Source organism: Coregonus lavaretus (assembly GCF_964263955.1).
Source record: "Coregonus lavaretus genome assembly, chromosome: 32".
In the NCBI taxonomy this organism is placed as follows: Eukaryota; Metazoa; Chordata; class Actinopteri; order Salmoniformes; family Salmonidae; genus Coregonus; species Coregonus lavaretus.
Genome location: NC_140019.1, coordinates 2,117,041 through 2,135,409, shown reverse-complemented (window position 1 = coordinate 2,135,409; position 18,369 = coordinate 2,117,041). Strand labels below are relative to the sequence as shown.

The window sequence follows — 18,369 nt, the reverse complement described above, 5'->3', positions numbered from 1 at the left end:
CGTGAAGGACTGAAATCCTGCTGCGCCCGCCAAGTCCCCCTGCTCAAGAAAGCACACATACATGCCCGTCTGAAATTTGCCAATGAACATCTGAATGATTCAGAGGAGAACTGGGTGAAAGTGTTGTGGTCAGATGAGACCAAAATTGAGCTCTTTGGCATCAACTCAACTCGCCGTGTTTGGAGGAGGAGGAATGCTGCCTATGACCCCAAGAACACCATTCCCACCGTCAAACATGGAGGTGGAAACATTATGCTTTGGGGGTGTTTTTCTGCAAAGGGGACAGGACAACTTCACCGCATCAAAGGGACGATGGACGGGGCCATGTACCGTCAAATCTTGGGTGAGAACCTCCTTCCCTCATCCAGGGCATTGAAAATGGGTTGTGGATGGGTATTCCAGCATGACAATGACCCAAAACACACGGCCAAGGCAACAAAGGAGTGGCTCAAGAAGAAGCACATTAAGGTCCTGGAGTGGACTAGCCAGTCTCCAGACCTTCATCCCATAGAAAATCTGTGGAGGGAGCTGAAGGTTTGAGTTGCCAAACGTCAGCCTCGAAACCTTAATGACTTGGAGAAGATCTGCAAAGAGGAGTGGGACAAAATCCCTCCTGAGATGTGTGCAAACCTGGTGGCCAACTACAAGAAATGTCTGACCTCTGTGATTGCCAACAAGGGTTTTGCCACCAAGTCCTAAGTCATGTTTTGCAGAGGGGTCAAATACTTATTTCCCTCATTAAAATGCAAATCAATTTATAACATTTTTGACATGCGTTTTTCAGGATTTTTTTTGTGTTATTCTGTCTCTCACTGTTCAAATAAACCTACCTTTAAAATTATAGACTGATCATTTATTTGTCAGTGGGCAAACGTACAAAATCAGCAGGGGATCAAATACTTTTTTCCCCTCACTGTACTAGGCCCATATAAAATAGGAAGTACAGTGAAAAAAAAGCAGCCCCCCCATATGTCATGATATAATTTGCACTCTGCTGACTGTCATAGTTTATATTATGTAAATATTTTACTAAAAGTAATTCTTCCAAGTAAAACTTGATCCTCAACCCAGAAGAGCATCATATACAGTACCAGTCAAAAGTTTGGACACACCTACTCATTCAATGGTTTGTCTTTATTTTTTACAATTTTCTACATTGTAGAATAATAGTGAAGACATCAAAACTATAAAATAACACATATGGAATCATGTAGTAACCAAAAAAGTGTTAAACAAATCAAAATATATTTTATATTTGAGATTCTTCAAATAGCCACCCTTTGCCTTGATGACAGCTTTGCTAGTTAAGATTTAAGGGGAGAGCACCAACATTTTAGCTAGCTAACTTTTGCATTGCTAGCTATTTATGACAAACTTTGCTAGCTCATGGCAACATTTTCATCTCTCTAATGTAAACTTGACGACATCATAATGATGGCAAAGTTTTTTCTGCTAATTATTTGTCTACTTTAGCAATGTCATCGTATTTCCAGGCCACTATAGTGTAATTTTGACGAAACAGTCATTAGCCCCCAATCAGAAAGACTGAGCATTACCATCTGCCGGACACCAATATGTTGCGGCATCTGTAGAACATTGATAACAATGGCAACAACGCGACCGAGTAATAGCAATAAAAGGGAATGGTGTGAAAGTTGTGTGGTTGAGTGGTAATACTCCCAACACAACGCATGTGTCAGAGCCCCAAAGGTTGTGGGTTCTGATCCCCACTACCGCCTTTCCAGTTAGCCATCTCTCATCCTACCGTCTCTCCATCTTGTTCTCTACTGTCTGAATAAAAAATTGGAAGAAGGATGGAATTCCACTCTCTCCCCAAAAAAGAATAATAGTGTGAAAGTGACCTCAAACTAATTGAATGTCAAACTGTGTTTCCGTTATCATGGTAGCATCCACATGTAGAAGCATTTAGAAACAAACCACTGTTCATGATTCCACTCGTTCGCAATAAGGCAGGCGCGATCAAGAATATAAGCATTCTAAGCTTTGATCAACGCTTGGAGCAATATTTAGATGTTGACCGGTAATTGATTTTCTTTATTGTGTACAAAATATATATATTTTTTGTTATTATGTTTCAAATTAGAAAACATTTACAGTGGTCTGGACATCGGTGTCCTAAAATGTATAGCTGAAAACATTTAATTGGCATGTCAAGACGTCTTGCTAGTCACTACCCAAGAGTGTCCCCGTTGTAATGTATGGTCCTGTAGTCCACTCTCTGGCGGTTGTAGTGGATTTTGTTTGTGTCCTCTGTGTCTCTGCAAATGCGTGACTGCATGTAGTGTGTTGCTTCCTGATAGTTGTGTTAGGATGTTCTGTGACTTTGCTCTCAAGGAAAGGACTGATAGAAGAAGAACAGAAAGAAGGTAACACATTGTTACGTTGGCCCAACGCCTAGAAACTATGTGTGCAAGGTCATTATCACCTTATTGCACCCTGAGAGCAGAGACAACTAGTTTGTGCATGAGTATAAAGAGTGCTGAAGGGGAGCACCCCTTCAGAGCTTCTGACAGACTTGTACTTTGAGTATTAAGTTTGTTGTAACCTCTCCGGCCGTGATAATAAAGATCTGTTCATTTCACTTTGACTTTGTCCTTAATGGTAATTTCCATGACAATTTGGCGTCACAAAACAGGATGATTGCTCTACCTGTGGAGCTCAGCAGTGAGGGTCTGTTAGGGAACACCTGTGGCGCATTCCATGTGAAGGCGTGCAAGGGAAATTCCCGTCTGACCAAAGACAATGAGGACCCGCCCAGACCAGACACTCACTGTGGGTTACCCAGGAGAAAACACATCATCTACGAAACCTAGAAGGACTGACAACTGAATTTCAGTAAGTCAATTTAAATGAATTTTGAACAATAAGAACTGTTTTGAGAAGCTTAGAAAAGGATCCAGAGTCTCAAGAGAGGACTAGGCGGGGGTAGAGAGACCCCGTTGGCAACGTTGTCTGTAGGTATTCGGGGAATACTTATGTCATGACTTGCCGTCATGGATTGAGGATCAAAGATGCCGGCTAGGCAAAGGTTTGAACACCCCCTTTCCTGGGGGCCAGTTTTATGACCGGTCGTAAATTCCTTACAGAAAAGTTATTTTCCATGCCATGCAGTATTGGGAGAGGGAGTTTCCCTGTGGAACAAAGGAAGTCTTCCCGCTAAGACTCCAACATCCAAAAGTGGATAATGAAACAATATTCCTACTTCAAAAAATATGGGAAATGGTCGGTGGGGACTTAAAGAACAATCATATCAAATTCGTTACTATGTTGTGATGTCATTAAAGACTGTGGAACAACATACCTGTATCTCTGGGGGTGAACACTTCCCAGTTATGAGGTTTGCATCTAATTGTTGTATACAACGAATTATTGAGTATAATAATGCTTTTGTGAAGATAACAATGTGATTTCAGCATTCTAGATGAGATGATTGAGGCTGTGTGTGTAAAAAAAATAAAAATAAAAATAAAATAATAATAATAAATTAATTAAAAATACAGAAAACAAAAAAATAAAAATAAAAATAAAGTGACTGTTATCGATATATAACATACATACATACACTACCGTTCAAAAGTTTAGGGTCACTTAGAAATGTTCTTGTTTTTGAAAGAAAAGCATTTTTTTGTCCATTAAAATAACATCGAATTAATCAGAAATACAGTGTAGACATTGTTAATGTTGTAAATGGCTATTGTAGCTGATAAACTAAATTAATGGAATATCTGCATAGGTGTTGCAACTCTGCCTAGAAGGTCAGCATACCGGAGTCGCCTCTTCACTGTTGACGTTGACACTGGTGTTTTGCGGGTACTATTTAATGAAGCTGCCAGTTGAGGACCTGTGAGGCGTCTGTTTCTCAAACTATACACTCTAATGTATTTGTCCTCTTGCTCAGTTGTGCACCGGGGCCTCCCACTCCTCTTTCTCTTCTGGTTAGAGACAGTTTGTGCTGTTCTGTGAAGGGAGTAGTACACAGTGTTGTACGAGATCTTCAGTTTCTTGGCAATTTCTCGCATGGAATAGCCTTCATTTCTCAGAACAAGAATAGACTGACGAGTTTCAGAAGAAAGTTATTTGTTTCTGGCTATTTTGATCCTGTAATCGAACCCACAATTGCTGATGCTCCAGATACTCAACTAGTCTCAAGAAGGCCAGTTTTATTGCTTCTTTAATCAGCACAACAGTTTTCAGCTGTGCTAACATAATTGCAAAAGGGTTTTCTAATGATCAATTAGCCTTGGATTAGCAAACACAATGTGCCATTGGAAAACAGGACTGATGGTTGCTGATAATGGGCCTCTGTACGCCTATGTAGATATCCCATTAAAAATCAGCCTTTTCCAGCTACAATAGCCATTTACAACATTAACAATGTCTACACTGTATTTCTGATCAATTTGATGTTATTGTAATGGACAGAAATTGCTTTTCTTTCGAAAACAAGGACATTTCTAAGTGACTAAAAACTTTTGAATGGTAGTGTATATCTAAGAGTTTAATTCGGGAGATGGTAACTCGTTAAACAACTTCTTCCGTGGTGCCCTAAATTCCTAATGAGTTAATTGTTACATGATTAATTTAATCGAGTGACAATTAAACATAGTTCGTTGATTCGATAAATAACAGTCATACATTAAAGTAAGTCACGTCACGACACTTACGTAGTTCTGGGAACTACATGGAAGTTCTGGGAACTCCATAGAAGTTCTGGGAACTCCATCTTAAAGAATTTAAGAATATTAAGTGATTGAGTGGAACGATTTTTGTATGATTGATTAATTTACTGAAAAAAGGAAATTAGTTCCCAGAATGATTGTGGTTTAAGTGTGATAATTGTTAGAGCAAGTAGATTGACAAGATATCATTAAAAAGTAATTATGGGAAAAGGAAACAGTAAAAGTAGATATGAAGACCCAGATTGGGCACCAAAGGGACCCAGTAAAGTGATGGTAAAAAAGTTTTGTAACAGGGTACTGTGCCAGACAGAAGATTGGACAGCATGGACTGATGATGGTTTATAAGAAAGCAGCTGGAAAAGTAATAAGAAGATTAAAGTGAAGTGGGATGATTTTAGAAAGTGGGAGAGAGAAGCGGATTCTCTGAAGGAGAAAACAGTAAAAGGACTGATGGTAAAACAAGTGCAAGAGAAAGATGAACGCAAACAAAAGGAAGATGAGAGAAGTAGAAGGCTGAGAGAAGAGTTTGACCAACTGTATCCAATTTTGGCAACAGCACCGCCACCACCACCACTCTGCTACCTCTGGGAGGACCTCTTGGTGCGGGTGACCAACAGCCAGGCCAAATCCAGCACATGGCTGCCAGACCAGTGAACCCCGGGAATAGGCCAGTTCCACAACCATAGAGCCTGCCCGCACCGTAGCCACCCCCAGCCTATTATGGGCAGGGGGCGGGAGCTGAAGTAGAAGAGGTGAAACCCAAAAAATATGAAAAACCCAAGATAAGGCCAAAACCAAATACTGACTACGACCTTAGACAAAGACAAAGGGACAACGGCGACAACCCTCCAGAATCCAGCTCTGATGATGATGATAAAGACCGCAAAGGAGACGAGCAGCCCCCACTCAATACGTTTTTCCCCCTGATATCATATCCAAACCCTCAGGGGGGAGCTGCTATGACTGTGGATCCACTCTGGGATGTGGATGAGGTGAAAGCCATTGTAAAGGAAGTGACTGACCTTGCAAAAGATGCTGTGAAGTTTGAAGAAGAGGTGAGAGCAATCATTGCCATTTGTAACTCCACCACCTGTGAAATTGAGGAAATACTCTGTTGGTGTTTGAAGTTCAAGTGACACCAGTGTAAGGGAGGCTGGAACAGTGATGCAACCAGAGCCAACCGTGCTGACCAACTCACTGCTGTGTTTGATAATGTAAAGACAACATACCCAAAGCACACAGACTGGCAGAAAATGCATTCCACCTTGATGAAAGCTGATGAGAGCTTTGAGGACTATCAGGAACGAATGGAGAAGATCTTCCTCCAGCACTCTGGTCTGAACCCTGACCAAGAATCATATGGCAGCCTGCTGTGCCATGCTGTATTTACTGGCCTGCGACAAGCCAGGACATTTTGCAAGGGACTGTCCTGGTGATGGAGATGACCAGGGTGAATGGTCAGGACCACCTGAAGATGTAAGGGTTGGAAATCCCTTTGGTGGGCAAAGAACATAGGATGAGGTGGAAACAGAAGAAGACTCCGATGATGAAGAACCACAAGAAGCATGCCAGATGCTGAAACTTACCACCTTTTCGACTGAAAATCCCCTGATAGAAATGTAAATACTTGGCCAGAAGATTCCATTCCTAGTGGACACCGGGCTGCTATCTTGGTGTTGAAACAATCTGCCCTGAAAGTAATCCCCTCTAAAAAAAAGAATCCAAACTGTTGGAGCATCAGGAATTCCCTCTGAAGAATGCCTCACTTACCCCCTACATGTTAAATGGGAAGATGGAAGTTGGAAACATCGATTTCTGTACTCCTCCGCCTGCCCTGTAAACCTGCTGGGAAGAGATCTGATGTGCAAGATGAATCTGACTGTTGCATGCACTGCTGAGGGCTTGTCCCTCCGTTCCCATACAAACGGGATATCCCTGTGCATGTCCCAGTGTTATTATGCCTGGCATTTGAACGATCCTGAGGTGGAAGGTGAACTACGAGAGAGCACTTACCTCCCCACACCACTGTGCATGGGAGGTCCCGGAACATCTTCACTGCACAGCAGCTGTCCCCTTGTGTGAAGAAGTCCCTGAATATCAACAAAGATGGACAAGCAGAAAAGCAGAGTGGAAGTGACAATTGATGGAATATACTATGGTGAGGAATTTACAGCGGCCGGAGTTTTGCTGTCTTATGTACAGAGAGCACTGTATGAAGTAACAGGTGCTGTCCCACACTGTGGTCTCCCATGGTTGAAAGACTATGCTGAGACAGTACAGCCTCTGCAGGATTGTATTTATGGCAGAAAGATGGAAATGTCTGAAGTGGTGGAAGAGACACCTGAGGCTGAATTAGCCTTGATTAAGTTAAAGCAGGCTCTAATTTCGACCCCCTGTTTGGGTTTGCCTGACCAGACCAAACCATTCCATCTTTTTGTCTCTGAGAATCATGGGTTTATGTCTGCTGTGTTGACACAGTACCACAGAGTTGGCTATAGGCATGTGGAGTACTACTCTAAGCGTTTAGACACTGTTATCCGAGGCATGTTCCTGTTCCCACTAACCCCTTCTCTCCTAATGATGTTGTTGTTTTGCAGGCAGTAGCTGATGCGACTGAGAAAAGGCGGTGGGCTGAACACTGTCACAAGGACAGCTTGTGTAAATGGCTTGATGATTCTAATAGACCTGCCATGCCCCGTTGTACTTTCCAATACCTTGGTAAAGACCATGTGCCAAAAGGAGGAATGGTGGATCTGTATGACTAATAATGTTGGACGCGGCATTTCAGTTTCCCCGTATCCCATCCCAGGCCAGAGGGCCCCTTTGAGCACTTGATGATGGACTTCATTGAGTTGACCCCTTGTGAGGGGAACACATATTGTTTGGTGATTATTGACAGCTACAGCAGCAGCTGTGGCAAAGGCTCTTCTGAGAGAGATCAATCAAAGGTGGGGTCTGCCGTCAAAAGTCTCCTCCGACAATGGTCGACATTTTGTGAATAAGATTGTTCAGTCCCTATTAGAGTCATTACATATTGATTTGAGAACCCATTGTGCCTATCATCCTCAATCTGGGGGTGTGGTAGAACAGGCAAACCAAACCCTAAAAAATAAATGGATTAAACTGATTGATGAAACAAGCCTGACATAGGTGAAGGTGCTTCCATTGGCAATGATGAGCATGAGAGGCCGATTCCACTCAGTGACTGGTCTCTCTCCCCATGAGATGCTGACAGGGCGACCCTTGACAATGACTAACACACCATTTCCTCAAAACAGGTTGATGTTGCAGGGAATGGAAGAAGACATGGTAGCATACTTTGTCTAGCTTAACAATGCTCTTAAGACTCTCTTCCCACGGGTGAAGGCTTCTCTGCCCAACCTATCAGGAGGAACTGAGCATTGTCTGCACCCTGGAGACTTCGTGGTGGTAAAAGACTACAGAAGGAAGAGCTGGAAGGATCCTCATTGGAGAGGACCATATCAGGTTTTGCTGACCACCCCGACTGCGGTAAAGGTAGCTAAGAGGGACACCTGGATTCATGTCTCGCACTGCAGACGAGTTCCTGCCCCTGAGGAGGATGGTGGGAGTCCCATCCCTTAGGCTGTGTGGCCTGCCTGTCTGGATCTGCACCATTATGTTGATTGGAACAGTTGGTTGCCCTCCAGTGGGTGACTGTTCAGGTGAAGATGAAAGTCCCGAGCCAAAGAGACCACCGCAGACCAGGAGTAGTGGTCCAGAAGGGAAGTCAGCCGAAGGAAAAGAGAAGTAAAAGGTCAAGATGAGGGAGAGAATCTGTTCCTCTCTCGAGCTGAAATGGTGGCAAATGTCACCTCATATAAGACTTCTTGTTGGGTATGTGGGTTGGGTCCTGTGGGAGCAGGTAAGGGTCTCCCATATGTAGGGGTTCCCTTGGGTGTGAACTTAAGAATTTCGCTGTCCCAATACTGTCACTACTTGTGCACTCATTGGCGACGAATGCTGCACTTTTGTCCCAGATGTGTCATCAAATGTGACTGCTCTTGCTAACTACTTTGCCACTGTTGCAAAATTTCATTTCGGGGAATCAGAGACTGGTTGGCTGAAAGGCCTCTTTGGAGCTTGGGGCTACCAGATAGCTCAGTGGGTGATAGCTTGAATCTTCTGTTTAATGTGTTTGATCATTTTGCTTTCTTGTTGTAAGGCCATTTGTACTTCCCTGGCAACTCGAGTCTCAGCAACTATCATGTTCAATGCTACTAAAGAAGGTGATACTGATAACTTGCTGTCTCTCCAGGAACTCACCTTTCCCCCTATAATGGTTGATAATATGCAAGAATGAGTTAGTATCCATGTTTGATTCAGTACCTGAAGGTTTTAAGTTAGGTTGTTAAATGACAGCAACCTTATAATGTAAAGGGTCATGGAAAGAGGATCAAATATGAAGACAGATTTTTGTCTATTGTTATACGTATTGTATGAAACAATCAGTATTTACTAAATGCACTCCTGATGATAGACTGAATGCATGTTAAGAAGTAAAATACATTTTTGTTATCAAATATGGTGATAGAAGGAGGGAGTGTAGTGGATGTTTTTGTGTCCTCTGTGTCTCTGCACATGCGTGACTACATGTAGCGTGTTGTTTCCTGATAGTTGTGTTAGGATGTTCTGTGACTTTGCTCTCAAGGAAAGGACTGATAGAAGAAGAACAGAAAGAAGGTAACACATTGTCACGTTGGCCCAACGCCTAGAAACTATGTGTGCAAGGTCATTATCAGCTTATTGCACCCTGAGAGCAGAGACAACTAGTTTGTGCATGAGTATAAAGAGTGCTGAAGGGGAGCACCCCTTCAGAGCTTCTGACAGACTTGTACTTTGAGTATTAAGTTTGTTGTAACCTCTCCGGCCGTGATAATAAAGATCTGTTCATTTCACTTTGACTTTGTCCTTAGTGGTAATTTCCACAACACAGTAAACACTTGTCATACAGAACAGACTGCATGCTCAGTAAAATTATCTCTCAGTAACAGAAAAATCGATTTTAAATGCTAAACATATCAATCTACAGTACATTAAATACATGCAGTACATTTTCATTAAGCAGCAGCAAACATTTGGTAACAATGGTAAAGCAAAATGATAATTGTTGAGAAATGACATTAATTGAACCTTGAATTTCTGATCCTCTTCAATGTAGTCACTACTCCACCCAAGTTCAGCTGAGATGGACAGACACACATTAGAAACATGCTCACCTTGGAAGAGAGCTGCGTTATGGATGATGAGGAGTTTCAGCGGTGCGCTGGCTGTCTGCAGACCTGACTCCATATTCTGCCTGGCAGCCACTTGGTAGCGTTCCTCCATCCTCCTGGAACAGCACGTCAGGCCTATGGGCTGGCACACCTGCAGGTCCGCACCTGGACAACAGGGGGCAGGATAAGCAGTCAGAGCCATTATACAGCAATTTATTTGCATCCCAAATGGCACCCTATTCCATTTCTAGTGCGCTATGGCCCCTGGTCAAAGATAGCACACTATGGGAGATTCTCAATTAGTTTTGCTCGACTCCTCATGTCCTCTCTTCCGTCCTCTCCTTGCCTACTTTTGAAAAAGGTCAAAGATAATCGAGGAGGGGAGGAAATGTGGAAACAAATGCACTTGTGTGAAATGACACTCTCCAAATGAGATTTCTCCACTCGCACGTCATCACGCAAATTACTATACGTGTACAGAGATGGAATCAGAAAAATGTATGTGTAAAGTGATAAAAATAAATGTAGCTTGTTGTGCTAGACATTCTATAGATAAAAGGATAAGTAACGTATCATTTTTAAATGTGTGCATGCTTTTCTCCTCTGAGTAAACAACAGCGGATTCAAAGGGGGTGTGGCAGATTTCGAAACTCTTCCGTGGAGGATACACAGAGGATGCACTTCAGAGGCAATCGAGGAGAGGAGGAATCTCCTCCGCTCACCTATTAACAAATTGACACTCTCCTACATATAGCAACATATAGTGACCACTTATCGGTTTCCGGGTCACATGGGACTTTTGCCCAATTGAAAATCTACCTACAAAGATAATAGGGTGCCATTTCGGATGCATCCATGAATGAAATTGCCCTTACAAGCTGATCTATGGTCAGTTTGGTTTTTTTCCCACTATTGATGAAAGTTAGGATTCGGTGACGGTAAGCTGATCCTAGATCATTACCTATGGGCAAGGTTTACCCAGAGCTGCATTTTGTTTACATCCCTCTAGAGATCCCATTTGCCAATTGAGTCTAGCTACCATGTGAGCAGGGCAGCAAATTGCTTGTTTTTAATAGCAAATAGTTGGCATACCCTGCTGTAGTCCAGCCTCCCCCACTATATGCTTTAGTGAACCTGAAACTTGATATCGAAACCAAAAAGTTCATTGAAATGAGCCCTTTAATTACAATTAATTTAATTTATATTTCCCTGTTATTTGCAAATAATAGCGACAGGGCTGTATTTATTTTCATGCTCACAGTAAAGCCTGTGAAGATTAGGCCTACACCAACTTTGAGAGAGAATTAAACACATCCCATCTCTCGATTTATGAAGCAAGTCATCTGACAAACATGAGAATGTATGGAAAAACTCTGTGTGAGCGTTTGTTTTCTTTTGAAACTTCAAAAGCTGAGTGGTGAAAGAAGAGGGTCCGACAAATCACTTTTAGAGGAACATCCTACCTGTTTGAAATAAACAAAGACATGACTGAGATGGCAGGTTTATACGCTAACAGCTTTCATCATGACCACCTCTTCTGAAGGTTGTTAGGAATGAGAAGTCATAATTGGATTGGCAGGGTTCTTTTGAAAGGTGGAAATGTAAGTAATTGAAAGAGAAATTTGAGTGACAAGGATGTTTTCGTCAGACACTGTACACATATGCCACGATAAAAGAATAGCCACAAAGAAATGATTTTTTATTTGAAAAATGCTGAGACTCAGTGAAAAGGTAAATACAGACTATGGTCTGACTTCTATCAAGGCTTTCCTCAAACACAACCATTGACCTTGTTGAATAGTTTACCTTCAAGTACATCAAAGATAGGAAAAATAAAATGAAAATATGTGTGGGGTGCTTTGATAAACACTGTTTGAATCCAACACTCACCTTGGTTGTTCTATGTGAATTCAATTACTTATTGACGGCACCCCTTTTGATTGGACAAACCCATGGTAGAAGTAGTCAGAAAGTTACTTCATGGACCTGAATACCAAAACATTCAGGAGATAAAGGTGCTCATTTTTGCATACCTCACCCTACTATGTCTTCATCACTGAAAAATATACATGTTGAGTTTGATATTATTTGAACGATTACAAACAGGGTTTTCAAACTATTTATAACATCTTGAAAAAAAGGTTATTTAATAAAAAATTTACCATTAAAGGGCGACTGCACTTCATTATTTGGCCGTGTTTTTCATCAATGCTCATTGGAAAATTACTGAAGGCAAACAAGAGTGGTCTTGGAGGTGTGGTTTGATGTGGGTGTTTCTTGGGTGTGTCATTGCCATTCAATCACAACAACCAAGGGTAGTAGAGAGTACAGCAAGGTAAGCTAAGCTAGCTTTGCTATGGAGAGAATGAAGTTTTGAAGTTAAGGACTTCTCCCCTCCTGACTGACTCAGCTAATTGTGACCGACCGCCTCGATTCGGTCTTATGTAGCAAAATTTGAAATTCTGTTTTTTACTTTGGATAAAGTAAAGACTCAGAGCAAGAAAATTGTATATCATACACTGCAGTTGTGGGTCAATGGGAAAGGAATTCTGCTTTGAAAGTTCATAAACTTGTAACCCCACTTTTGAGAAAATGGCCCTTGAATGTTTTGGTACACCTCCTGGAGAGCTCTTTTTTTGTCTACACCCATTCAGCACCGTTCACACCCTCTTAAGCCTTTGCCCACACATCTCTTTAAGGACTCACATGTGAGGCCATGTGGTAAACACACGATATATCAAATAAAATCTAAGTTTATTTGTCACATGCACAGGATACAGAAGGTGTAAACAGTACAGTGATAGTACTTGCATTAGTAGCAATATCAAAAACAGAAATGTCCAGATAAAAATATTTTATAAATATTTTATCATTATTAGATGATGCTTACCCGACACACTTGTCTAAATTGATGGAAATGCTATAACCACCCCTCACCCACATCTAGCTAAGTGGATGGGACACTATTGTCTAGACATGTACACGTTCATGAAATACAATCGATGGCCGTAATCACCCCCAGACAGACTTGCTAATTTGATGGGTCATGTAATAATCCGGTGGAGGCAAAGGGTGGCTATTTGAAGAATCTCAAATATAAAATATTTGTTTAACACTTTTTTGGTTACTACATGATTCCATATGTGTTATTTCATTGTTTTGATGTCTTCACAATTATTCTACAATGTAGAAAATAGTAAAAGATAAAGAAAAACCCTTGAATGAGTAGGTGTTCTAAAACTTTTGACCGGTAGTGTATAGACAGGTGTGTCTATATAATCATGTCCAATCAATTGAATTTACCACAGGTGGACTCCAATCAAGTTGTAGAAACATCTCAAGGATGGTCAATGGAAACAGGGTGCACCTGAGCTCAATATCGAGTCTCATAGCAAAGGGTCTGAATACTTTTATAAATAAGGTATTTCTTAAAACCTGTTTTTGCTTTTTCATTATGGGGTATTTTGTGTAGATTGATGAGGACAATTTTTTATTTAATCCATTTTAGAATAAGGCTGTAATGTAACAAAATGTCGAAAAAGTCAAGGGTTCTGAATACTTTCCGAATGCACTGTACATCTTACTGTGGAAATGGTATCAACTGCGAGTTGAATGACTGGTATTGAGTCAGTTCAGCTGTCCTACAACACAATATTATTTAACTGGCTAGTTGTGTCTCTCGTTATGTCCGCTGTTAGATCTTTCCCCAGGGACAAATCCCAGAACTACTATTATCCCTACATGAGGTGTAGGCTACATGTGGACATTTCACAAAAATTGTCTACCTTGAGTGTAGATACATTTATCAACAGAAAAATTGATGTGTGTTCATGTTACAATGAAAAAAGATTTTATGCTGTAAATATCATATTGATGTGTTTATAAAGACTAATAATATGTTAGGTGTGTGTAGAGTACAACTTCAGCTGTCTAACCAGAACTAGAATGGCATTCTATTTGGCCAAATAGATCTATTCCCGTAGAGGCTTGAATTCAGGAGGCGGGATTATTGAGGCTTTGTGTGACATCACATAAAGCCGCTCATTTTAAAAACACCAATGGTAACGTCTTATTCTCCTACATAATTCAAATAATTACCGCCTTGTAACTATCATCTCAGAATCGTCTTGAATGATCTCACTGCAAATCAAATCAAATCAAAAAAATGTGTTCACATGTGCCGAATATGTAGACTTTACTGTGAAATGCTTACTTACGAGCACATTCCCAATAATAGAGCTAAAAAGTAAGAAACATATTTGCAAAAAAAAGGTACAATAAAAATGGGCTATATACAAGGAGTACCAGTACCGAGTCAATGTGCAGGGGTATGAGGTAGTTTAGGTAATTGAGGTAATACAGTATGTACATGTAGGTAGGTGTAAAAGTGACTAGGTATAGATAATAAACAGAGTAACAGCAGCATGTGTGAAGAGTGTGAAAGAGTGTGAAAGTGTGTCTATGTGTGAGCGTATGAGTGTGTGTGTCTATGTGTGTGTGTGTGTATGCATGCGTGCGTGTGTGTGTGTGTGTGTGTGTTGGAGTGTCAGTGTAGTATGTGTGAGTATGGAGCCAGTGCAAGAGAGTCAGTGCAAAAAAGTAATACAAATACAAATTATAAAGGGGGTCAATGAAAATAGTCCAGGTAGCCATTTGAATAACTGTTCAGCAGTCTTATGGCTTTAGGGTAGAAGCTGTTCAGGAGCCTTTTGGTCCCAGACTCCGGTACCGCTTGCCGTGTGATAGCAGAGAGAACAGACTATGACTTGAGTGGCTGGAGTCTTGGACAATTTTTAGGGCCTTCCTCTGACACCGCCTGGTATAGAGGTCCTGGATGGCCCTGCAGCCTTGTGAATGTTAACCTGTTTAAAAGGTCTTACTCACGTCGGCTGTGGAGAGCGTGATCACACAGCCGTCCGGAGCAGCTGGTGCTCTAACGCATGGTTCAGTGTTGCTTGCTTCGAAGCGAGTAGAGAAGGCATTTAGCTTGGCTGGTAGGCTCGCATCACTGGGCAGCTCCTGGCTGGGTTTCCCTTTGTAATCCATAATAGTTTGTAAGCCCTGCTACATCCGACGATCCTCAGAACCGGTGTAGTAGGAATCGACCTTAGTCCTGTATTGACGCTTTGCCTGTTTGATGGTTCGTCGCAGGGCGTAGCGGGATTTCTTACAAGCGTCTGGATTAGTGTCTCGCTCCTTGAAAGCGGCAGCTCTAGCCTTTAGCTCAGTGTGGATGTTCCCTGTAATCCATCGCTTCTGGTTGGGATATGTACGTGCGGTCACTGTGGGGATGATGTCGATCCACTTACTAATGAAGCCGGTGACTGATGTGGTGAACTCCTCAATGCCATCGGATGAATCCCGGAACATATTCTCATCTGCTTCATCGGACCACTTTCGTATTGAGAGTGTCACTGGTTCTTCCTGTGTAAGTTTTTGCTTGTAAGCAGGAATCAGGAGGATAGAGTTATGATCATATTTGCCAAATGGAGGGCAAGGGAGAGCTTTGTATGCGTCTCTGTGTGTGGAGTAAAGGTGATTTAGAGGTTTTTTTCCTCTAGTTGCACAGATGACATGCTGGTAGAAATTAGGTCAAATGAATTTCAGTTTTCCTGCATTAAAATCACCAGCCAGTAGGAGCGCCGCCCCTGGATGAGCATTTTCTTGTTTTCTTATGGCCTTATACAGCATGTTGAGTGCAGCCTTAGTGCCAGCATTGGTTTATGGTGATAAATAGACAGCTACGAAACATATAGATGAAAACTTTCTTGGTCAATATACTGAACAAAAATATAAACACAACATGCAACAATTTCAAAGATTTAACTGAGTAACAGTTCATATAAGGAAGTCAGTCAATTTAAATAAATTCATTAGGCCCTAATCTATTGTCACGGATTCAGCCGAGGCTGCCCCTCCTCCTTGCTCGGGCAGGCTTCGGCGTTCGTCGTCACCGGAGTACTAACTGCTATCGATCCATGTATCTATGTTCGACTTGTTTTGTCTTAATTGGTCACACCTGTTTCCCATCATGTAGTTATGTCTTCCCTATTTTCCCTCTGTCTCACACTGTGTGTTGTGCGTGTTTGTTCATGTTTTGGTTGTCGTTAGTGTGCGGGTTTGTTTCCCTCCCTCTTCATTCTTTTACCTACGAGTAAAGTACGCCTTTTGATTAGCTCTGTGTCCTGCGCCTGCCTTCGCCTACAGCATTACACTGACACCTTGACAGAAACACGCACCTTAACATGGAGTCAGCAGGTACAGCAATGCCAGCCGGATCGATGGAGGAACACGTCCAACAACAAGCGGCCATGATCCAGGCTCTCGGCACCGCTATGGAACGAGTAGTTAATACTATGGAGCGATGGGAGAGAGGAGGTATCCCTATACCTCCTCCAATTACACCATCACCTACACCGATGTCCATCTCTTCACCATCTGGGTCCAGTGGGATTCGGCTCTCGCTCCCGAGGGCTTATGACGGTACAGCTGCCGGGTGTCAAGGTTTTCTGCTCCAGGTAGAGCTCTACCTGGCAACCATCCACCCGGCTCCCTTGGGATACGAGAGCATGTCCGCCCTCATCTGCTGTCTATCCGGTAAAGCGCTGGAGTGGGCCAACGCCGAGTGGGGGGGAATAGACGCCGCAACTGTAAGCTATGCGGAGTTTACCCGCCGCTTTAGGGCGGTATTCGATCATCCACCAGAGGGGAGAGCGGCAGGTGAGCGTCTATTCCACCTCAGACAGGGGAAGAGGAGCGCGCAGGAATTTGCACTGGACTTTCGGACTCTGGCTGCCAGCGCAGGATGGGATGCGAGGGCCGTCATCGACCACTACCGTTGTAGCTTAAGGGAGGACGTTCGTCGGGAATTGGCCTGCAGGGCCAATAAACCTGGACCAACTGGTGGATATGTCAATCCGACTGGATAACCTGTTAGCCACCCGCGGACGTCCGGATCAGGGGCCGTCCATTCCATCCCCCAGCACCTCCGACCCAACCCCTATGGAGCTCGGAGGTGCTGCTATGAGGTAGACCGGTAGAGGGGCCGTCCCCTGCACCAACTGTGGCCGCAGAGGACACACTGCTGGTCGGTGCTGGGGAGGGCCTTCAAGGAGTCGAGGCAGTAGGCAGCGCACTGGTGAACAGTTTCAGGTGAGTAGGCACCCAACTCGCCCAGAGCTCCCTGTTGCGCATATGTTTTCTTCTCATTCCCAGCATAAGGTGCTAGAAGATTCAGGCGCAGCTGGGAACTTTATTGATCGTCAGTTTACCCGTAGGTTAGGGATTCCTATTGTGCCAGTTGATGTGCCCTTCCCTATACATGCCCTAGATAGTCGCCCTTTAGGGTCAGGTCTGATTAGAGAGGTCACGGCGCCCCTCTGGATGAAGACGCAGGAGGGGCATGAGGAAATAATTAGTCTATATCTGATAGATTCTCCTGCATTTCCAGTGACCCCACTATTTCATGGCAACAGAGAGCTCTCAAGGGATGGTCAAGTCAGTGCTTGGGGAGGTGTGTAGGTGTTTCTGTAGGGGCAACTACGGTGGAAAGTCCAAACCAGGTTCCCACCATGCACATTCCGCCTGAATATTCTGTAAAAAGAAGGCGACTCAATTACCACCCCATTGACAGGGGGATTGTGCGATAAACCTCCAGGTAGGCGCTGCGCTTCCCCGGAGTCACGTGTATCCTCTGTCACTGGAAGAGACGGCAGCTATGGAAACATATGTCACCGAATCTCTGAGACAAGGATACATTCGGCCGTCCACTTCCCCTGTGTCATCGAGTTTCTTTTTTGTGAAGAAGAAGGATGGTGGCTTACGCCCGTGCATTGACTACTGTGGTCTAAATCAGATCACTGTAAAATACAGCTATCCATTACCTCTGATTGCGAGCATGACGGAGTCATTGCACGGGGCGCGCTTCTTCACGAAATTGGATCTCAGGAGCGTGTACAACCTGGTGTGTATCCGGGAGGGAGATGAGTGGAAGACGGCATTTAGTACCACCTCGGGGCACTATGAGTACCTCGTCATGCCATATGGTTTGATGAATGCTCCTTCAGTCTTCCAATCTTTTGTTGATGAGATTTTTAGGGACCTGCATGGACAGGGTGTAGTGGTGTATATTGATGACATTCTCATATACTCCGCTACACGGGCCGAGCATGTGTCCCTGGTGCGTCAGGTGCTTGGTCGACTGTTAGAGCATGACCTGTATGTGAAGGCGGAAAAATGTCTGTTCTTCCAAGAATCCATCTCCTTCCTAGGACACCGCCTGTCCGCGTCAGGTGTGGAGATGGAGATTGACCGCATTTCGGCCGTGCGTAATTGGCCGACTCCAACCACGGTGAAGGAGGTGCAGCGATTCTTTGGTTTTGCCAATTACTACCGGAGGTTTATCCGGGGCTTTGTTCAGGTAGCGGCTCCCATTA

At 43.2% G+C, this 18,369-nt stretch overlaps 1 protein-coding gene across 1 annotated transcript in view; it reads right to left on the bottom strand.

The window, feature by feature from the left end:
- Positions 1–18,369, bottom strand: part of LOC311107514 (glypican-3-like) — a gene marked incomplete at both ends in the record, with an annotated part of 281,287 nt that overhangs the window by 195,113 nt on the left and 67,805 nt on the right. The window contains one exon of the mRNA XM_084150013.1: positions 9,938–10,099. Coding sequence (XP_084006139.1) covers positions 9,938–10,099 — 162 coding nt within the window. The remainder of the gene's footprint in view (positions 1–9,937; positions 10,100–18,369) is intronic.